We start from the raw sequence: 23,869 nt of genomic DNA, 5'->3' as shown, positions 1-23,869 counted from the left end.
GTTTATTTTATCATTAAAGTAGAATATCATAAACTTCACCTTAAAATCATTTCATTTACTAGTTTCTCAAATAACTAAAGTAGCACGTTAAATGCTTTGTTTTGTATTTGATGTTCTATGTGTGTGAATCACTACGTGCGTCTTAAACGGGCTTTCTCGTCCTCTGACAAGACACAGAATCCATTACATTTGTGATATTACAGTTCTCTGAATAATTAAAATGCTGAGATGTATATGTGATATATTTTTCATGATGATAGGAATGAAAGCATGTTATTAAACGGTGGTGCAGTGATAGTGACGAGCTGGCACCCTGTCCAGAGATTGTTCCAACCGCAAGATGTTTGCTGCGCCATGCGTGACTTTCGATGAAATCATTTATTGCAGCAGTATTGTCTCTCTCAAACGTATTAACCCCCAATTCCTGTCCTTCCTTTTCTTTCTCCAAATACCCAATCGCCACACAATAGACGTTAAGCCATCTGTAAGCTTAGAACGCCGATTCTTCAAAACTTTTAAGGAACATTGAAATACCTTCTATCCTTCCAGTGTCGCGCCAGCCCCAGCAAGAGTACAGCGCGAGGCAGGAACAATCCGTGAACGGGGCGCCAAATCGTCGCTAGCACTGCAGCACCGTGTCCTCACATGTTTAACATCATTTAAATAATTTATATTGTTAACAATTAAAGTTTTATCTGTATAATATAATAAACATTTTGCTGCATTTCATCTTAAAAATGATATCGTCATCATATATAAATACGAGCTTTATAAAGTGGCTCAGGTTGTGCAATATTATAACTGTGTCGCAAGTTTACAGTGAGGTGATTGTACTTATAAGTACAAAGAGTTCTACAAGGAGCACTTGATGGACTGATTGAGTGCGTTTAGAGTTCTTGGGATTAAACTGTTTCTGAACCGTGAGGTCTGTACAGGAAAAGCTCTGAAGCGTATAAGAGCAGTTCAAATAGACGACATGGCTGAGGCAGCGTGTGCTTGATGCTGTATACCAATAATCTCTTTCCAATCATCTGCTGTAGAGCTGTGATTCCCCACTCAGATACAGTGATATAAATACTCCAAGTGGTGCAGTGAGAGTAATATGAAAAAAGATGATCCGCTGTGGCAACCTCTAACAGGAGCTGCTGAAAGAAGAAGGTGCAGCGAGAGTAACAACACTAAAGCAGCTATGGTATTTCGGAATAGTTTGGCCATTCCGTGGACCATTATATTGTTACAGGTTAATTACAATCAGATGCCTTAAACTAACAAACAATATGAGGTTAATTTCAGTGTATTTATAAAGCAGCATCAGGGATGTGGATCTAAAAAAGAAAGGGAAACCACACTGGAACAGTAGCACTGCTTTGACGCTGGGTGCCGCCAGTTTGCAAAACCAAACAGACAAACTTGCGTACGCCAGGGTTTGAGGCTACCGTGAAAATGTGCGTGGCTTTACACCAAGTTTAGGTTTTATACATCACGATTTGAGCATGGAAACGGGAGTTCGCAACATTTTTGCATCGTGGTGATCCACTGGGAGTCCCGTGGGCTTCATTTCATGGCTTATAAGAATATAAGAAGTTTAATAAAGTGAGTGGAGACCATTCAGTCCTTGTCGCCCGTTTTTTTTTGTTTTTTTTTAGCTAATAGCTAAGCTGTCCCAGTACCTCGTCCAGATTCTTTGTAGAAGTTGTCAAGGCCTCCGCTTCAAAAATGTATTTCTTGTCCTGACATACAATATAAAATATGGGACCTTGAATACACAGGTGCACGTGCGCCTTTGCAAACAGCGTCCCGACGATTTGGTTTTGCTGCAGGTGGACTCTAGTCAAGTTCTGGACGCCTCTCAAGGAGGATTAAAGCAATGTATGGAATGTTTGTTTGATTTTAATAAATTCAATAAAATGTTAGAAAAACAAAACAAAGGGGATGCACCGGAGCACAATCTGGAGTGCCGCAACAAAGCGCCTGAATACTCTCATGAACAAGAGATTGCAGTTTAGGATTTTTGATAAATTCGCAAACCTTTCAGACAGCCTGTTTTTTCACTTTGTATTTATGGGATATCAGAATGCAGATTAATGGGCAAAAAATTGAAATTTAAATGAAATGTACGATACAGTAAAGTGTGCAGAAAGTGAAGAGCTCTCAATCCACATTGAATCCACGGTAGCACCTTTCACATCGGTCTTTCGCTCTGTCTAATCATCTGTGATTTCTTTGGACGTTTAATTGGCTGACTAGGGTGCACTCTTTTAAAGATTAAGTAAATCATTTGTAGAATTCAACACACGTGCCATTTAACAATGTCACTTTCAATATGTAATTCTTCCATAACACTAAGTAGATGCCCATTGTATGTAAGCCAAGAAAGTCATAATAATTAAGTATGAATGTTACAATAGAACTGAACAGCTAGTGGTTGGGATTTGACTGAAATCTCTTGAATGTGAGGTTATCGTTTATTGTGTTTCCTTTTCAATATTAAACAGAGTCCAAACAAGATTAACATAGCAATACGTTTCACTCCTTTTTTTTTATTTATCTCGTTTTTAAAAGGATTCATTTCTACATACCAAATGCACAGAAATGCTTCAGTATCGTCGCATAATGCTTATTGTAACTGAACCGTCCTAATGATGCAGCTTGGCCGCTGACCTCTCATAGACGGCAAGTCTTTTTGCCACAATTTGCGCAAGAGCACTTCCCTCCTGCGGTCTTACAAAATGCATTTTTAATGGATTTATCATCAGGGTGTGCTGGCCAGATAGAAGAGTTCCCAGAGCTTGCCAAGTTAAAGCTCTCAGAATGTGGCCAGATTGATAGCATTGGAATGTCCTTCAATGACTTGGAGTTACAGTGGGTATAGAAAAGAATCCCCCCCTTCGAAAATATTCCCATTTTTTTGCTTTACAGCCTTAAATGAAAACACACACACAAATATTTCTTCCGAGCTTTCCTTACTCAACGCAACCTGTAACATCCAAGTGAAAGATATTACAGCTACAGTTCAGAAAAATGATAAAAAAAGCAATAACGATAAAAAAGAAATAACAAGACACACTGAGATTAATAAAGGATCACCCCCCCCCCCATGTCAATGTCATTTTGTTGACCCACCTTTTGCTTTAATGACAGCCTTGAGTCTGTTAGGATTCTTCTCCATCAGCTTTGCACACCTAGATTGAGTAATATTTGCCCCCCACTCTTCTTTACAGTTTAACTGTTGAAGTTCGGTCAAATTGGATGGTGAGCATTGGTGGTCTGCTATCTTCAGATACTATTATATAGTTATCTATCTGTCTATCTGTCTGTCTGTCTGTCTGTCTTATACTGCCTTACCTACCTGACATAGGTGCAGACCTATAAATACCTGGGAGTGCAGCTGAATAATAAACTGGACTGAACTGCCAATATTGATGCTCTGTGTAAAAAAAGGACAGAGCCGACTATACTTCCTTAGAAGGCTGGCGTCCTTCAACATCTGCAATAAGATGCTGCAGATGTTCTATCAGACGGTTGTGGCGAGCGCCCTCTTCTACGCGGTGGTGTGCTGGGGAGGCAGTATAAAGAAGAGGGATGCCTCATGCCTGGACAAACTGGTGAGGAAGGCAGGCTCTATTGTTGGCATGGAGCTGGACAGTTTAACATCTGTGGCAGAGCGAAGGGCGCTCAGCAGGCTCCTATCAATTATGGAGAATCCACTGCATCCACTAAATAGTATCATCTCCAGACAGAAGAGCAGCTTCAGCGACAGACTGCTGTCACTGTCCTGCTCCACTGACAGACTGAGGAGATCGTTCCTCCTCCACACTATGTGACTCTTCAATTCCACCCCGGGGGGGAGGGGGATAAACATTAACATTATTCAAAGTTATTGTCTGTTATACCTGCATTGTTGTCACTCTTTAATTTAACATTGTTTTTTATCAGTATGCTGCTGCTGGAGTATGTGAATTTCTATCTATTATATAGTGCCTTTCACATCTATCTATTTAGATATTTTTAATTTATTTTAAATGTAACACAAATGAATGTCAAGTATTACATGCAAAAAGTAAAAATGTTAGGTTTGAATACATAGGGAGAGGTCTGAAAATCAAAAGTACACCTTGTGAGAAGGCTTTAGGAGTCGTAGTGGACTCAACACTATCAACTTCCAGACAGTGTTCAGTGTTCAGAAGGCTAACAGAATGTCAAGTTATAAAGCGCCTTGACGTGTGGAGTACAAGTCTGAGGAGGTTCTGCTCAAGCTTTTTAACACACTGGTGAGGCCTTATCTGGAGTACTGGGTGCAGTTTTGGCCTTCAGGCTACAAAAAGGACATAGCAGCACTAGAAAAAGACCAGAGAACTGTCACTTTAAAATAAACTCTCCAACAGGAACATTGGGGACACGGTTGGAAACGTATTAAGGGCAGATCTGACACAAGTGTTAGAAAGTATTTCTTCATGCAGTGAACCATAGACGCATGAAATAAATGACCAGGTAGTGTGGTGGAGAGTAGGGGCCTCATTTATAAGGCTTTAAACTTTTGAGTGTGAAATTATGTGCACACCAAAAATATCAGATTTATAAAATCTGTCGTATGCACATTTCTATGTGATTAACTGTTTATCAGTCATAGTCACCTTGTAAATACGTGTATGTGAGTCTCTCACTGGTCCCTTAATCAACCTAGTTGCTCTCCTCTGGTCTTTCTGTAGCTCTGCTCTGTCTTTTTTTATTTATAACTAGACAAAGAGCCTGTTTCGACAACGTAAGATGAAACGGGCACGAGTGGAATAGTAATAAGTATAAGCACCACAAACCTGATATAGGTGTATTGAATGAATGCGTAATTAGGTCTCGAGCTGTAGTCGAAATCACCTTTCAGGCCTCTAGAGCTTTAATCGAAGTCGCCTTTCTCTTTGAATTTTTGTGGCCGTAAATCCGCCGCCTGCCGTGATGTCGGTCTTGTAAGGTTTTTCGGGCAGCTGTGCAGAAGGCGACTGCGCATTCGGCTTCAGACAGACGTGAGCGAGTGAGTGAGTGAGTAGGCTGGCGAATTATATATAAGACTAGTCATTTAGCCCGTTACAATAACAGGCGCTAGAACAGTAGTGCTTTTTTGTATTTTTCTTTCTTTCAGCCTTTCTTTTGTTGATGTTTACTTGCTGAGCTGACCGTTCTTTGTGGGCTGCCGCCGTGTATTGTGTGTCTTTAATTTTCTGTGACAGTAATACTGTCTTGTACGGCTCTATTCAATAAGGGCGCGCATAAAAAGGCGAGCTTCAAAAGGGCAACCTCAAGTGAGCGCGGCGAATAAAGGCGTTCGTAGATAATTTAGTTCAAATGGCTCTGGAATATGTGAAGAGCAACAAAGGTGCAGATCTTTATTTACGCGCGGCTTTATTTGCTGCGCCCAATTGAGGTCGCCCTTTTGATGCTCGCCTTTTTGTGCGCGCCCTTTTTGAAGGATGCCTGTGCGCGCCCTTATTAAAGGATACCGTCTTGTACATCCGCTGGCTTGTACGTACGTAATATACCTTTAATTTTCTCTGGCGGTAATACAGGCATGCGCGTCAGTAATATGCCTTTTAATCTCCTCTGACAGTAATACTGGCTTGTATGTGGCTGTAATATGCGTCACTGTATTGTGTACCTTTAATTTCCTCTCAGCAGTAATACTGGTTTGTATTTCCGTAAAACGCCTGTAACTTTCTCTGACAGTAATATCGCGCATCGCACCGTGCCCCGCGCATGCGCACTTCATCACGAGACACCCACACACGGACACCTGGACGCACATAGGGATTTTATATATATAGATATGGAGACACCGGTAAGGCCTTACTATTGCAGCTTAAGCATAACCTCCCGTGACTTTGTACTCCGCATATTGTGATGTATAACCCAATCCAACTGGCCGCCTTAAAGGCTTCTGTACCCTGTCTTGATGTTGATAGTGATGAGTCCACTGTTACTCCCAGGTGTTTCTCATTAAGAGGTACTTTCATATTTCAAACGTCCCATTGTGTATCCAAGTCTTAACATTTTTACTTCCTTCATGTAAGCAGTTACATTTACATACAATGAATTTCATCTTCCACAAGTCAGGCCAATGCCTGTATGTTACCCAAATCCATTTCTGTCAGTTTAGCTGATTCTCCATTACCTGCCCTACTTGTCATTCTTGTCCAGGTCTTTATGTGTATTAAAAAGGGCAACGGCCGCAGCACTAACCCCCGGTGGACTCCACTTTTTGGCATCATCTGATTCTGCAAATGTTCCCCTTGCCATTACCCTTTGCTCCCTGTGGTTGTGCCAATATGTTTTCTTGTATTACCAAAGAGGCCAAGTGCAAGTAAGAATTCCACTTACCTCCTCAGAAACAGCAATAAAACAGAAGCCCCAGCATTTTAAAGACCGTATTTGACATTTTAAACCCGAGGATTTAACAGCACCGGCTGCAGGTTATCTGTGTCAGTACACAAAAGGGTCTCCCCCCCCCCCACCATACACTCTTTGTCTGGAATGAGTCCACCTAGGCTGGGTGTGTGGGAGCATCGCAGGAGATTTGCAGTCCGGTCACAGCCTGGCACTAGCCTGGAGGACCTGTGTGAGGTAAACTACGTCCCATTGGAAGAAATCAAAATGTTAAAAGAAGTGAGCCGCAACGGGAGGACCTGCAAAGTCCGATTCTAAAACACCACCTTATTCTGCGTTTGGGTAATCCAATGTGATGGCTCTCTTGGTCTAGAGATGACCACTAGAGGCTGAACTGCGCCATGTTGCTTAGCAGAACAGCTTGAGAGCCAATTTCATTTAAAGGGTAACCATTCAAGCATGGCTCATTTTATTCCAAAGCTCCACAATCAAACACAATCAAATAGCATTTACCTATTAAACACGTGTTTCTCATTTATTTATGTTAGTATTTTTGCTCTTCAGGCCTGGTTGTCATGTCTCAGGCAGGGCTCCACCCCTGTCTGGCATTCAAATTCATGATTAATGCCTGTTTTTTCATTCATTTTTCATTAATAATAATAATTCATTACATTTATATAGCGCTTTTCTCAGTACTCAAAGCGCTATCCACACAGGGAGGAACCGGAAAGCGAACCCACAATCTTCCATAGTCTTCTTACTGGAAAGCAGCAGCCACTACCACTGCACCACCTGTGAGGTGTTGATTTTGTGTTTTATTTTTGATTGGATCTACAGTGGGAAAAATAAATATTGACCATGTCAACATTTTCCTCAGGAAATATATTTCTAATAGAGCAATTGATGTGACATTTTCACCAGATGTTGGTAACAACCCAAGTAATCCACACATACAAAGAAATCAAAACATATAAGTCCATAACTTAAGTTATGTGTGATAACTGTCTGTCTGCTTTTCACGAGAGAACTACTTCACGGATTTAGATTTTTTTCTATAACATTCCAGTTAATTTTGCGACTTCTCTCATCGTGCTATGTATCATAGTTCGCTTGTGGTACTGATTTATTTGCGCATGGGGGGGGAGCCAGGCGGGGCCTTCCTTACTCACATGCCAGCCTCCGTTCGAATCGGTCTACCTCCGGCCACGTTTTGCAGCGGACCTCGCCTCCACTTAGCTAACGATACCTGTTTGTGTATTGATTTTTAAAGTTTGTCCTGTTTCACTACTACACGGGTAGAGCCGCGGGGGACAGCTTGTTAATAATTTATTGTATAAATCAGATGGTGCATTTCTATGAATAAAAGGTAAAGTACCACTTCCAGTTAACGGAAATAGCTCAAACATTGATAGAAATCTACGTTTTGTACCTAATACTTGTATGCAAAATTTGGTTGACCGAAGTGAAATCGTGTTTACAGATACACAGACGGAATTCCAAAAATGGTATTTTCGGACTCCGGGAAGTTTAAAACGTCAAGATCCATTAAAATTGCAAAATGCAATTTTTGGAGGATTCCAATACTTTCCCTATACTTCGTACTGATGAGAAGGTCAGGGAGGTCTAAAACGTCGAGATTCATCAAAATCTCGACCTTAAAGTTTTGGACGATTACAATATTTTCCCAATACTTCATATATGAGAAAGTAAAAATGATTTTTGGGTGGTATATTCTATTCCTTCAATGAAATTCAGGAGTGGATCTCTGTAGCATCGGGCACAAAGCAAACGCTAACACTGGGCTGGGCTCAGAAATTTGCCATCTGAGTGAATATTCCAAGATAAACTGGTAGAAATGAAGCTGTGTGCACAGCAGGTTTACTGACATATTGATGTACGTTTCTTCTTTATCTGGAAGGGCTGTTCCGGAAACCGAACTGGAAAGGAGGTGGCTGCTCAGATCGAAGAAAAATATGACGATTATTTAATAGAACTCCAGCACCGGAACAGGTAGAGTACATTGTGTCTTAGGACTGGGGGCTTGGGTTCAGCCAGTGGCGTATTGATTTGTTCACGGTATCAAACCAGATCACCAGCCTAGGGAGAACTATCTCTATTCCAGAAAGTTCTACAATCCCTGCAAAAAAAAAAGTTGTTTATAAAAGATTTCAATTATTTTGTACAATTATGCCAAAGCTAGTTTGACTATAAGATGAATTTATGCAATTGTAAATGCGTTTAATAAAACAGAAGCAGCGTGACACCCTTGGGTTCTTCCTGTAGAAGCCTACAAAGTAACATGATGTTTATTTCTGATTTTTTTTAGGATTTTGAAAAAGTTGAAAACCAAGAACCCGAAACAAATTGAGCTTGAGCGCCTGGAGCAGGGTTTTTCCGTGTATGTCAACGGTGCTAATTCCGATGTTAAGAGGCAGCTGCCAAAACTCAACACCCTGCTCACCGACAGGACCCCACTTCGGAGTGTGCTGACTGCAGGTAGACTTGAAACAGACTTCTGTAATTTTTTTTCTCTGACCCCTGTGACCCTGTAGTTAGGATATAGCAGATTGGATAAAGGATGGAATGGCTGGATGTTCTAAAATATTATCAATGGCCTGAGAGGTGGCATTTCACAACCAAGAGGGGAAAGCTCATTAGAAAGCTGGCTGAACAAGGCAAGCTCTTGTGGTAAGAACACGATGGACAGGCTATGTTGTTGACTGTTGAAAATGTAAGCCTTTGGTTTGTTGATGATCTGCTTCAGTAATTTATCTCTCCTAACATTTTGTCTTACAAAGACTTACACACTAGCATAATGCTGAGATGGTGATCAGATTGAGCTACGTGTATCTGTAATCTTCTGCTTCACCACCACGTTCAGACAATGCCTGAGAGGTTTAAGGGATCCATCCCATTTTATCTCTACCCTGTAGGGCAGAGTGGTGGCTCTGGGGCTAGGGATCTGCACTGGCAATCGGAAGGTTGTCGGTCGAATCCCGTAAATGCCTAAAGGGACTCTGTTGGGCCCTTGAGCAAGGCCCTTATCTTGCAATTCCTCTGTCTTGGGTATGGCGTTACTCTGCATCTATCCTTGCATGTAGGCCCTCCAACCTGCAGGGAACAACTTGGGGGTTGGTGGCAGAAGTGGCACTCCAGCCACCATAAAAAACCTAACACTGTTTCACTCCATCTGTACTGGTGTGGTGCTGAGGTGTCACCCGTTGCATGGCTGCACTCGGGTCCTAATCTGGATCCTAATTTGTCATGTGGTGGGTGCAGCAATGCGCTGGATCAGCGTGTGCTCCTAACCTCTCTCGCTCTCTGTAGAGTTAAATCCCAGTGAAAATGTCTTTATGGTTTCTGGTTAATGGAATTGTATGTTTCCTCCATTCCCTAAAAAGATCCTTCAAAGAAATTCACTTTCTACTCATGGGAGACGCAGAGTTTGGAGGATTCTGAGAACCGGAGGACACAAACGGCTCCAGGGAAGGTCCAGCGCAGAGGATGGGTCCAGGTATGAACATGGAGGTTGTAATAAGCCCTGCTTATGGCTTCATGGCTATAGATATGGAAGCCTATTTTTTATTTTCTCTACATGTGTATTTGTAGCAAACAAAATTTATTCATTTTTTAACAGTTTACAGCATAGAGCATCGTCACATATTCCAAGAGAGGTTGCACTCCAAATACCTACACACAAAAATATATGTACATGTGTGTGTGTATATGTACAGTGTATATATACATATATATTTTATATATATTTATCCTCTTTAATATAATACCTGTGTGCGTCCAGGTGTCCGTGTGTGTGTGTGTGTGTGTCTTCTGGTGAAGTGCGCATGTGCGGGGCACAGTGCGATGCGCGATATTACTGTCAGAGAAAGTTACAGGCGTTTTACGTAAAAATACAAACCAATATTACTGCGAGAGGAAATTAAAGGTACACAATACAGTGACGCATATTACAGCCACATACAAGCCAGTATTACTGTCAGAGGAGATTAAAGGCATATTACCGACGCGCACGCCTGTATTACCACCAGAGAAAATTAAAGGTATATTACGGACATACAAGCCAGCGGACGTATAAAGACAGTATTACTGTCACAGAAGATTAAAGACACACAATACACGGCGGCAGCCCACGAAGAACGGTCAGCTCAGCAAGTAAACATCAACAAAAGAAAGGCTGAAAGAAAGAAAAATACGACCAACAAACAGAATGAGGTCAAAGTCCCTTGCCATTTAATATAGACTGTTCCTACTAATGTTTATGCACTACTGTCCTAGCGCCCGTTATTGTAACAGGCTAAATGACTAGTATATATATAATATGTGTGTGGGATATATAAACTGCTCCAAAGAAATTAAAGGAACACTTTGAAAACACGTTAGATCTCAATGGGATAAAAATCCAGCTGGATATGTCGATTGATATGGACTGATATGGTGATGTGTTAGAAATGAAAGGATGGAAATGAAAATGATCAACCAGCAGAGGGCTGAACTGAAAGACACCTGAAAATCAAAGGGAAAAAATGATGTGGCAGGCAGATGAGTCCATTTTGCCGAAATTTTATTGCAGCAACTCAGAATCGTACTCGGTAGTTTGTATGGCCCCCACGTGCTTGTATGCATGCCTGACAACGTCAGGGGGGCATGCTTCTAATGAGACGACGGGCCCTCAGGCCACCCTCATGAAGTCTGTTTCTGATTGTTTGGTCAGAGACATTCACAACAGTGGTCTGCCTGCTGGAGGTCATTTTGTAGGCTCTGGCATTCCTCATCCTGTTCCTCGTTGTCCAAAGGAGCAGATACCGGTGGGTCCTGCTGATGGGTTAAGGACCTTCTACGAGGGGCCCTGTCCAGCTCTCCTAAAGGAACTGCCTGTCTCCTGGAATCTCCTCCATGCCCTTGAGACTGTGCTGAGAGACACAGTAAACCTTCTGGCAATGACACGTATTGATGTGCCATCCTGGAGAAGTTGGACTAGCTGTGCCAGCACTGTAGGGTCTAGGTTTGGCCTTATGCTACCATTAGTGACACTGACCATAGCCAAATGCAAAATGAGTGAAAAAACAGATTAGGAGGGAAAAATGTCAGTGGCCTCCATCTGTTAAACCCTTCATTCCTGTTTTGGGGGTCGTCTCATTGTTGCCCCTCTAGCGCACCAAAGCAGCTGAAACTGATTAAGAAAAACCCTCTGCTACTTACCCCAGAAGTTTCATTGACTTGATGCTATACTCTGACTAAAAAGTGGTCCTTTAATTTTTTTGAGCATATGAGTATATATACACACTACAAATGAGGAAGAGAGGTGAAGAAGAGAGTGCAGGCAGGGTGGACTGGGTGGAGACAAGTGGCAGGAATGATTTGTGATAGAAGAGTAACTGTAAGAGAGAAAGGGAAGGTCTATAAAACGGTAGCGACACCAGCTATGGTGTACAGTTTGGAGACGGTGGCACTGACAAGAAGATAGGAGGCAGAGCCGGAAGTGGCAGAGTTGAAGATTCTGCAATTTTTGCTCAGAGCAGTAAGGGTAGATGGGATTAAGAATGAGTATGACAGAAGGACAGCACAGGTTTGGTGACCAAGTGATAGAGGTGAGATTGAGATGGTTTCGGCAGAGGAGAGGGGTACACCAGGAAAAGAATGTTGAGGATGGAACTGCCAGGCAAGAGAAAAAGAGGAAGGCCAAAGAAGAGGTTTACGGACGTGGAGAGGGAGGACATGAAGGCAGTAGGTGTTACAGAAAATGTTGTAAAAGACAGATAGATGATCCGTGGGAGCCGCCGAAAGAAGAGGAAGACGAGGACGCTAAAAATCTTAGCAGTGCTGTAAAGAACACTTATCGGTAATATATCTCAAAATGGAGTTGTATATTTTCATACATGCTTGTTTATTATGGCACTGGATGTGTTGAATATTGTTCAGGATTGTAAATAAGAACTTCACTGTATTTGGTACACTTACCATTACCACCGATTACGACGACGACTACTACTACTACTTCACCAAGTGTGGTGGGTGCAGCAACACGCTATTTGCGCATGCCCCCAATCTCTGAGTAAAGGGTCTAAATACATTTTAGTTTTTTTGTTTTATTTTTCATATACTAGGGGGCTCTGCCCTCTGCTCGCTTCACTCACCAACCCCCGGGCGGTCGCTACGTGCTAGCCACTTCACGGCCCTGCCACTCACGTATGGGGAAGCTTTAAACAGATTGTTATTTTCATGGTTGATTGTTACATAGGCATAATAGAACTAACTATATTATATTACAGCGAGTAATTAACCACAGTAAAAAATAGTTAAATGTAATAAATTGAAAGAAAATTATGTTTCATGTTGCGTTAGAGGTATTTGTTGTGTTATATGTTTTCGTTCTGTTTGGTTTTGAAATTAACACACAAATACTTTTTAAACTTACACTTTTACTGTAAAACTTCAGTAAAAACAATATTTGGAATTAACTTTTGTTCAATATCGCATTGAATTTTTATTCTGTGTTTAGACTTTAATCGTGACAGTGCAATGTATAACTGGCCGTGTTGTTTGCCCCTGTGATTTGTTAATTGTCATAGCAAAAGCTATTCTAATGGGAAACTGTAAGCGTTTTAATATGAATGGCATATCAAGATCTTGTGGAATGGAATTTAAAATCTATTGCTAGCTTCTGTATGAAAATCGGCATGTTCTCTGTGTGGCTAGGTATTATTATAACAGATAAATAAGCGTGCTTACATAGAGTAGGGCTGCCAGCGTGGAATGCAGTCTTTGGCTACTTCCCGGCTTGTCTCAGCAGTGTCTGGTTATCGTCCAATTAAGATGCCAAACGTATGACAAGTTTTCTGATAAGCTTAATTAAAAATATAAGAAAAGATTAGAATTTCTGCTTTCCATTGTAATCAACAAATTGTGTAAGAATGTTCTGTGACCTTTGGATGAAACTGAGCTTATGTTTTTTCTAAACTTATTCTTTGAAGATCTCTGTTATAAAAATGCAACTTACCCCCCTATGAGGGGGCTTTTGCACTTCAGAGAGTCATTGAGAAAAAAAGCTGACAAGCTCTGTAAAGGCAAGGACCCTCTGCTCATCAAGAATGGTAAAGAATAAAAGAACTCTGCTTATTTGAATTGGTGTCTGCCTGCTGTTGTCTCGACCTTTCGTCCACAATCTCCTTTGGTGTCTCGTGTTATCCCCTTTTACATGTCAGAATTGTTCAACCAATTTCCAGTACAGCTAATCTTGTCTCATTGCTTAGCCCATCAATCAGACATAAATTACACAATAACATTACGATACATCCTTCTATCAACAGTAATTCGGCCGGTGGAAGACCAGACGGTGTTAACGGTTGTAGGCATTCTTTGTGATACTGTAAGTTGATGTTTTCACCTTCTGCACCATCACCATCAACTGTTTCAGCAGAGTCTATTAATACGCATTTAACCAATTTGCCGTGTAACCGATTTGACAATTTTCACGTTAATTCGTTTGACTTCATCATTTCTCTGTGCTAGGATTGCCCGTGTACTCATTTCTTTTGTTGTTAACCCTTCGGGATGAAATTCTGCAATAAGATTTGGACATAATACGTCTTCTTTTATTGGGAACTTAAAGTGTGGAAAACGTAAAAATTTATAAGAGCTGAGAGTGCAGGAACTGTGTCTGACAATAGCATTCACATGAATGAGAGGTTAGAGGACCGCGGGTGTGGATCGTGCACCGGAAATGGTTGAGAGGAGGGTGGGACTTGAAAAAAATCTTGTCTCGTCTTAAGATTTTCTTTTGCAAAATTGTCTAAAATCCTGTTTTTGCTTTCTTATTCTTGGCTATTGAACATTGCTCGATGACGGAAAAAAATGAATTTGATTAATTATATCATAAGGCTGAAACAAAACAAAACATGAAAAAGTGAAGGGGTCTGAAGACATCCTGAAACACTGTATGCAGTCTGCCCAGACTTTAAGAGACCACCAAACACACCAGTGAATGACACTTGTTTCATATTAGAAAAATCTGTATTTAAAATGTCCCTTTTTCTAGAGAAACTTTGACAATTACTGAAACAGTCTACACAAGGCATCTCCTCTTTATGAACTTTCTTGCTAGCGCTTATCTGTATGCGTACAATGCTTGGTGCGACGTCCATAAATTTAGTTTAATCAGTCAGTTTAGTTTAGTTTTCGGAAACTTAATCACAGAAGAATGTCGCTGATGAGTCTCCAGAGTAATTCTGAATGAGATACAGTAAGTTGTATAATGGTGATTATTGTTAACACGACATTGTTAAACCTCCACAGTGTGAAGGAAATGGCTTCCCATGTTGTATCCCCATTCCATACGGCCCCAGTAACCCTGAGAAATGTGTCCACTCTTAATTTTGATTAAGATTTTGCACAGAGTATATTCTCAATAATTTTTTTTTCTCCCCACAAAGGGGAATACAAAGCAAAACGCATTAATTTATGAACTCTTTTCATAGCTTATATTTGTCATTTGTCGTTTCTGGAAGAATCCACTCAGTTGCTCTCCTCTGGACTTTAGTGCTGCTTTGTGTTTTTTTTTTTTTTTTTATTCATAATATTGAGACTAAAACTGAACACAGTACTCCAGGTAAGGCCACACTAATGTGCTTTATAACTTAAACATGACATCCCTTGACTTGTACTCCACCCATCAGGGCGCTGTGTAACATAACATCCTATTGGACTCCATCATTGCTGTGGTAGATTGTCAGGATGTAGATAGTAATTCCTAAATCCTTCTCATAAGAGCAGGTCCTCGGAAATTAACGTGATGCGTGCGCGAGTTGCAGTACCAGCAAAAAGTGAGAGGGCACAGTGACATAAAAGTCGGAATGTGACATCAGAGTCTCTGTTTACTATCTACATGTGACAGAAAGCCACTTATGGGATCAATGTGCATGCTTCGCGCGCTTCGATGTTTGATGAATGGTTCAATTTGGTGAAGCACAATGGCGACATACAAATACATTTGCGGTGCTTTTATATTCAAGCATCTCATATTCCCCATCGTAATGACACGATACATTTTAAGTCTCACATACCATCTTTTGTGCCGCCTTTTTTTCTGGGGCTTTCTTCTGACCTAACAGCAGCAATCGCCACACACAACACATCAGATAGATAGATAGATAGATAGATAGATAGATAGATAGATAGATAGATAGATAGATACATTTAATCCCCTTGGGATTAATAAAGTATTATGTGTATGTATGTATGTATGTGTGTGTGTGTGTGTGTATATATATATATATATATATATATATATATAATATATAATGTATGATATTCCAGCTCTCTGCACATTTAGAATCGTTTGATTTATACTTGATATCACTTTCATGCATTAAAGTATATATGTTATATTTGACAGATAAATCGTTAATTTTGTTTAAATAATAAACATCTTAATACATAATTTGTCAGCCTCCTCACTCACTCACTCACGTTCATCCGAAGCTGAATGCACATTCGCCTTCTGTGCACATCCAAAGCCGAATGCGCAGTCGCCTTCTGTGCAGCTGCCCGAAAAACCTTACAAGACCAATATCGCAACAAGTGGCAGATTTATGGCCGCGAAAATTCAAAGAGAAAGGCGACTTCGACCGACCTCCAACCCCAACATCGCGGCAGGCGGCGTATTTACGGCCACAAAAAATCAAAGACGAAGGCAACTTCGATTAAAGCTCTAGAGACCTGAAAGGCGATTTCAACTACAGCTCGAGGCCTAACTATGCATTCTGATTCAATTACGCATTCATTCAATACACCTATATCAGGTTTGTAGTGCTTATACTTATTACTATTCCACTCGTGACCGTTTCATCTTACGTTGTCGAAACGGGCTCTTTGCTAATAATTGCTAATAATTACACACATGGGGGTGACACGGTGGCAGAGCCGTTGCACTGCTGTCTCGCAGGGAGTCACGTCGCTGGTGTTCCCTGCCTGAAGTTTACATGTTTTCCTGCTGGGTTTCCACAGTGTGCGCCGGTTTCCTTCCAAAGATATGCAGATTTGGTGACACTAAAATGACTCTAGTGTGTACGTGAGTGTCATCGGAATTTAATGGGTGTTTCAGGCAATTCACAACACAGTGAAGCCGAACCTAATGCCCCATCTAGGGATTGTTTCTGCCTCATGCCCAGTGCTTGCTAGAATGGACACATCCCTGGATTGATGGATTTAATCATTAAACATCCTTTTCAGATATATTGCGGTAAGGTGTCATTGGAATTTGATGGATGTTCCAGGCAATTCACAATACAGCGAAACCGAACCTGTACTCCCCGTGATAATATCTTGCACTGCCACCTGGTGGATTCCTCCAGATTTATGTAAAGTACACGCGCAAGCACAAGTATAAACAGTAAAACACTTGCGTAGCATGAGCGTCCGCTGGAGCATGCATTGCGTCACGTGAAGTATAAACCTGGCCTAAAGATCTCTAACCTACATACACAAATGGAAAACGGGTGTTAAAATGAGGAGTTGTGTTTTTTAACAAAGGTTGTTCATGTTAGTAGCAGGAGCATCCGCTGCAGCATGCGTCGCGTGAAGTATAAACCCGGCCTAAGGTGTACTGTAGCTCAGGGTCCCAGAGACCCTGACCTCTGTGAATTACAAGGTTCTAATGCATGCTAAAACTTGGTATACAAAGGCCAGGTGCAGGGGTGCGGCAACGTGCTGTACCAGTGCCTGCTCCCCAACCATAATGCCACTGGTCTTGCAGCAAAAGCAGAGACCATAAGACTGGTAGCAGCAGCAGCAGCAGCTTTCTTTCAGACCCTGGTGAGCCTCCTTGCAGTCCCGACCTGCTAAATACATCAGGATTTGTTAAATGGTAGAGTTCTAGTCATACCCAAATGGTATGGGTACGCATGGCAATGCTGACCAGTTAAAAGTAACAGGGGGGGAGTGAAGCCTCTTCCAATGTTATGCCTGGGATACATGGGCCCGCTCAGGCTCTTATGGCAAGCATACTTACTGGAGTCTGCATAAATCTGTAGTTAATGGAGTAAATGTCACATCGTCATTTGTACGCAGGACAAACTTTACTGTACATTAACTAAGTGTGCATAACCCGCTCCAGTTGTAGTCCCACTCTGTGCCAGTGCTGTTCTGCTGATTAGGCCCTCTGACAGTCACCAATTTGAGTAAATTACTGTGTACAGTAAGCTCCTTAATAACGGCACACAGAACTGAAACAGGATAACGAGTGGATTACTGCCAGGAGGTGGGGCAGTGGTGGAATTGGCTGCCCCCCAGGTATATTATTGTTTGAAAGGGTGGATATCTGCTATCTACACTAATCACATGGCAAAAAAAGACAGAGGATTTGAGGACTATAATCATGTCTTCAGCCAAAAAAAAAAATTATGTTCCATAGATGTTAAAAATAGCTGAGAGGCTTGGTTTACATGCATTACTGCTAATCTAAAAAAGCACATTTCATAAAGCCACCTTTAATCCAGATGAAAAGCATATGTACAATAAATTGGTCGACTCCACTGGAAACATTGAATTTGCAGTTTCATTTTCATTTAAGAGAAAAGAGGAATGTAAAATAAACCATTGGACCAAAGAGACATGCCCCGAAGCGGTCATTCAGTTGACCTGAAACCTAGCATGTAGAACAGGTGACATGAGTGAGGCCACATCCACACTACTACACTTTAATTTAAAAAAAAAAAACCTTTAACCCTCCATCAGGCACAATGCAATTTGTCACACGTACGGGCACAAGTTGTCAATCAGTCACATGTCAGAAATACTATTGGAAAAATAGGAGTTCAAAATGCTATATAAGAAACATCACCTGGATGCACTGGGACGCATCATCAATGATGTATCCTGAGGTCATCAGGCGTTTCGGGTCTCGCAACATCATACACCCTCGCACAGGCAACCCAGCCAGGGTTGGTCAATCCACAACTTGCGTCCCAGTAGCGATCCACGGATCAGCCTTCTTTACCCAAAGCCACCTTGAGGCTTTCTCTGCGGCTTCACTTGTGGATTTAATGGCCCTCTTTTTGGCTGCTCCTGTTATGCCCAGCCGTGTGAGGACTCTTCAGATTGAGCGTCCTGCAAATCCTCTGCAGCCAACGTCTGTGGGCTCATAGAGTACCCTCCAGCCTCTGTCCCTGCACTCCTCCACCAGCTCCTGGTACTTGGCGCGTTTCCTCTCGTTAGCTTCCTCGATGCACTCTTCCCAGGGCATTGTCAGTTCCAGCATGATCAGCTATTTTGAGGCTTCAGAGGTAATGCTCATGTCTGGCCAGAGTGATGTTGTCACGATTTGCTGCGGGAACTTCAGCTGCTTTCCCCAGTCAGAGGCTGTGCAGAAGAGGCCTGTGCTTACATATAGCAACAGTTTGGTGTAATGCTTTAAAAGTACAACCTGTACATACTACACATGATTTCATTTGCAGTAATTTTATCCGTTTATTCCACTTTTAACAAAAGACAAAATATCTGAGTACATTGTGCAAAATATTATGTACACCAGATAGCCCGCAATTCACCAGTGAATCGGAAATCCAGGAATGGCAATCAGTTTCTGTTCCGTCCGATATCTGGATGGATGACATATCTTAGAGGGTGGGTGCGTCTGGGGAAATGTCATTTAATTACATAAGCATATCTGTAGTAGAGCGGTGTTGTTTTGTGAGACGTGAATCTGTTGCCTTTGCTGACACCGACTGCTGGCAGAGTGGAGCACAGCAGGTTCAGTTTACAGGTTGTGGTGTTCGTGAGCCAGCCACTGAGTCTGGGAAGCCGCTGGGTTAGAGTCTGAGACCGTTATGTGATCTATATTACTGGCACAGTGGACGTACCGACTCTGGGAAGCCGCTGCGTTTGATTACAGGTGGCGGGCTCGTTGCAGTGCGCGTGACTTCCAGTTTACAACCTTCTCGTTTCTGTGTTTTCTGTGGCTTGTTGCAGTGCACGTGCACCTCGATGCGCCCAGTGCCCTGCGTCCATATCCGGTTTACAACCTACAGTTAGTAATATGGATGACATAGAGGATGTTTTTTGATGTAACTGAACTCGTCATCTTCAGAAGCCTGCATATGTATGGAAAGAAGGAAATGCAGGAAACAAAGAATTAGACATATATACAGTATATATGGAGTGAAATTGCTCTATCGGGCGCAATGTGCCTAATAGGAACGTTGACAAAATATAAAGTAACACTGTATATGACAATGCATTATTGCGACATATAGTAATAGATAGTAGACAAATAAAGCAAAAGTAAAAAATAAAAAAATCCTATTATGTCACTAATGACGTATTTGGGCGCAGTGTGCCTGCAGGATCTCTGACACCATATCTGCCTTCCACGATGTCAAATCTGCGATTACACACCACGTTGTTCACAGGCACATGATATGTGAGGTTGGTCCAGCTCCGCCAATCAGAACATGAGATATCCGAAATGACATCATTTGTGTGCCCATCAGATTAGTTGCGCCTCATGGAGTGTTAAAAGAAAAAGTTCTCCATTCACACTAAAATGACTTAAAATGCTTGTGACATAGCCATTTGCCTACACTGGGCATATGAAAGTATTACAAAAGGAACTCTGCCACCACTAAAATGACTAAAAATTAATATGAGGTAGCCGTTTGCCTATACTGAGCATGAGGTGAAACACGAAGAAGAAGAATTGTCCTCCATGCTAGACGTTCATTTGAAGCTTCTGTTTACACAAAGAGAACCCTAATGGCAGATATGAATCAAGTTCTGGAGCAATGACAGGCCATCCTGTCAGCAATTTGCACCAAACATTCTCATTTATTTGCTAATACAGTAATCACTCCTCCATCGCGGGGGTTGCGTTCCAGACCCCCCCGCAAAAGGTGAAAATCCGCGAAGTAGAAACCATATGTTTATATGGTTATTTTTATATTGTCATGCTTGGGTCATAAATTTGCACAGAAACACGGGAGGTTGTAGAGAGGCAGGAACGTTATTCAAACACTGCAAACAAACATTTGTCTCTTTTTCAAAAGTTTAAACTGTGCTCCATGACAAGACAGAGATGACAGTTCCGTCTCACAATTAAAAGAATGCAAACATATCTTCCTCTTTAAAGGAGTGCGCGTCAGGAGCAGAGCATGTCAGAGAGATAGATAGATAGATAGATAGATAGATAGATAGATAGATAGATAGATAGATAGATAGATAGATAGATAGATAGATAGAGAAAAGCAAACAAATCAATAGGGCTGTTTGGCTTTTAAGTATGCGAAGCACCGCGGCACAAAGCTGTTGAAGGCGGCAGCTCACACCTCCTCCGTCAGGAGCAGAAAGAGAGAAAAACTAACAAGCAAAAATCAATACGTGCCCTTCGTGCTTTTAAGTATGTGAAGCACCGTGCAGCATGTCGCTTCACAAAGCAGCTGCACAGAAGGGAGCAAAGTGAAGATAATCTTTCAGCATTTTTTCACGAGCGTCCGTATCATCTAGGTGTGCGAACAGCCCCCCTGCTCAATCCCCCTACGTCAGGATCAGAGAAAGTCAGCGCAAGAGAGAGAGAAAGTAAGTTGGGGGTAGCTTCTCAGCCATCTGCCAATAGCGTCCCTTGAAATCAACTGGGCAAACCAACTGAGGAAGCATGTACCAGAAATTAAAAGACCCATTGTCCGCAGAAATCCACGAACCAGCAAAAAATCCGCGATATATATTTAATATGCTTACATATAAAATCCGCGATAGAGTGAAGCCGCGAAAGGCGAAGCGCGATATAGCGAGGGATTACTGTACATTTAAGATGCACACCATTGTGGCATTTGATGAGCTGTTGCAGAACAAACTTCCTAAAGTTGTGTTTATCTAACTGGTTTCAACTATTTGTTCTTTTCTTTTATTGCCATCTAGTGGTGTTTATTAGCATAACACACATTCACATCTAATCATTTGCATCCCTAGCCAAGTTTGTCATTCATAAATGTTCGTTAGTGATAATGTGTACAATCTTTCAATAACTCATTTTTATAATAGTAGCCATGTTGCTCTATCAAAGGCAGGTAATATCAAATATTTTAAAACGTATTCTATCTCTTGTCCTTTGTGCTAGAGCCCATGTTGTTCAGTTTGCTACTGATATCCTACAGTTTAGGCCCACAAGGGGAACATGCACACCCACCACAGACTGTTCCCAAGCTGGCATTCAAACCCATGACCCTGGAGGTGCAAATCAATGGCACCAAACAAATAATGTGCCACTTGACATTAAAAGTATACATTTAGCAGTGTATTTATCCTTTGACAAAACAGAAGATAGTTGAGCATTCTGTGTCGCTTGCCCCCCTTCTTATCTTCATTTTTTACTTGAAATGATTTTGCTTTTTGTTTTTTTCATTGCCAGAATTCTTTTCACATTAAGACGGAGGAGGGCACTCGGATCCGAATTGGGCCTCCAGGAGACTATTCCGAGGATTTCGAGACCAGTGACAGTATTATCATGGAGGTGAGTCTGTGTTTGATTACATGCCTTCTTTTAACGAACCCACTTTAATCCAGAACAGCAAGTCCATTGAGCCTTAAGCTAAGTTGACATCACTACATTCGTCTCAGTTTTCGCCTTTTATCCGCATTACCCCGGCTTTCTTTAATCCCTGAAAATGGAGACTTCTGAAAACCCTGTCCAGAGCCATATATTTCTGAAAACGTCGACTCCCAGATGCAGTGTGGATGGCCAAAAATGGAGAGTTTTGAAAACACAGACTCTAGTCTCGCTCTGATTGGTTTTTACTTGCTACGTGCCCCTTCACTGATTGGAAGGTAATGGATAGAGCTTTTATTAGCACTGTAAATTGTCACCATACTTGCACCAACTTGACTCCCAGTCTATTCTCAGCCACTTTGCTCACCTTATACTCATGCGTCACTCTCAATAACAGTTCCAGTTCATTGTCAGACCCTCAACACAATCTCTTTTTTTTTTTTTTGTATTAACAATTGCTTTTCTTCATCTGCAAACGCAAGCTATTAAATGAATGTCTGGGGTGGAGGACATCACTTCTTCCTGTGCAGAAACATCTTGTCTTCTCAGATCCAAACACATGGCTCCAAGCTCCCTGGTCTGAGGTACATAACACAGCCAGACAGTGACCTGCCTAAGCAAAGAGCTCATCAGGACAAAAAAAAAATTTGGACGTGGGCGTCAGTATGCTTCGTGCCCTGGGAACCAAGTTAGCTGAACTACGAGGTCAAGTCAAGTCAGGTAGCATGCACTGGTACTGTGCGTTGCCACACCCACTACACGACGAAACAACTCGGGATCCTAGTTGGCAACCCCCCAGGCAGACACGCGGTCCAGTCCCACCCTTCGGAAATGACCCTCTATCTGCTGAAGCCAGGTGTTACGTGGGTGACCTCTTGGCCTGGTCCAGCCACTCGCGTCCCCAACAATGAGGATTTTACAAGCTAGATCACCCTCGGGGAAACACACCACATGGCCGAAGTGCCGTAACTGACGCTCCCCCACAATGCAGGTAATGTGCCTCATTCGGGACTCCATTAGCAACCGTTCATTCGACACAAAGTCAAACCAGCGGCACCCAAGGATTTTCCGGAGAGACACAGTACCAAAGGAGTCCAGTCTTGGTCTCAGGTCATTGGATAACGTCCATGTCTCGCAACCACATAGCAAGACGGGAAGCCCCAGGACTCTAAAGACCTGGACCTTCGCCCTTTTGCATAGATATCAGGAGCGCCACACACCTCTTTCCAGCGACCTCATGACCCCCCCTTGCTCTCCCGATCCATCTACTGACTTCATTGGAAGAGGAAGAACTATGAGGTGAGACACAAAAATAACCAGATAGGTAGAAAATAGAAAATAGGTCACTGCTTTTTGCAGAAGATGTTGTCCTGTTTGCTTCAGCTCTCTCTGGATCGATTCGTAGCTGAGTGTGAAGCGGCTGGGATGGGAATCAGCACCTCCAAATCCGAGACCATGGTCCTCAGCCGGAAAAGGGTGGAGTGCCCTCTCAGGGTTGGGAGCGAGATCCTGCCCCAAGTGGAGGAGTTCAAGTATCTCGGGCTCTTGTTCACGAGTGAGGGAAGAATAGAGCGTGAGATCAACAGGCGGATCGGTGCGTGATGCGGGCTCTGCATCGGTCTGTCGTGGTGAAAAAGGAGCTGAGCCGTAAGGCAAAGCTCTCAATTTACCAGTCGATCTATGTTCCTACCCTCACCTATGGTCATGAGCTATGGGTAGTGACCGAAAGAACGAGATCGCGAATACAAGCGGCTGAAATGAGTTTCCTCCGCAGGGTGTCTGGGCTTTCCCTTAAAGATAGGGTGAGAAGCTCAGTCATCCGGGAGGGGCTCAGAGTAGAGCCGCTGCTCCTCCGCATCAAGAGGAGTCAGATGAGGTGGCTCAGGCATCTGATCAGGATGCCTCCTGGACGCCTCCCTGGTGAGGTGTTCCGGGCACGTCCAACCG

The 23,869-nt window shown here is 42.3% G+C and overlaps 1 protein-coding gene across 1 annotated transcript in view; it reads left to right on the top strand.

Annotated features, from left to right (window-relative positions):
* The window catches only part of katnip (katanin interacting protein), a 102,573-nt gene that overhangs the window by 18,352 nt on the left and 60,352 nt on the right, over positions 1–23,869 (top strand). Inside the window, exons 3-6 of the mRNA XM_051933799.1 lie at positions 8,291–8,382; positions 8,699–8,868; positions 9,774–9,886; positions 21,785–21,886. Of these exons, the coding sequence (XP_051789759.1) occupies positions 8,291–8,382; positions 8,699–8,868; positions 9,774–9,886; positions 21,785–21,886 (477 nt within the window). The remainder of the gene's footprint in view (positions 1–8,290; positions 8,383–8,698; positions 8,869–9,773; positions 9,887–21,784; positions 21,887–23,869) is intronic.

Source organism: Erpetoichthys calabaricus, chromosome 11 (genome assembly GCF_900747795.2).
Source record: "Erpetoichthys calabaricus chromosome 11, fErpCal1.3, whole genome shotgun sequence".
Classification (NCBI taxonomy): domain Eukaryota; kingdom Metazoa; phylum Chordata; class Cladistia; order Polypteriformes; family Polypteridae; genus Erpetoichthys; species Erpetoichthys calabaricus.
Note: the sequence above shows the minus strand (reverse complement) of the source record. Positions and strands in the feature narration are given on the sequence as shown.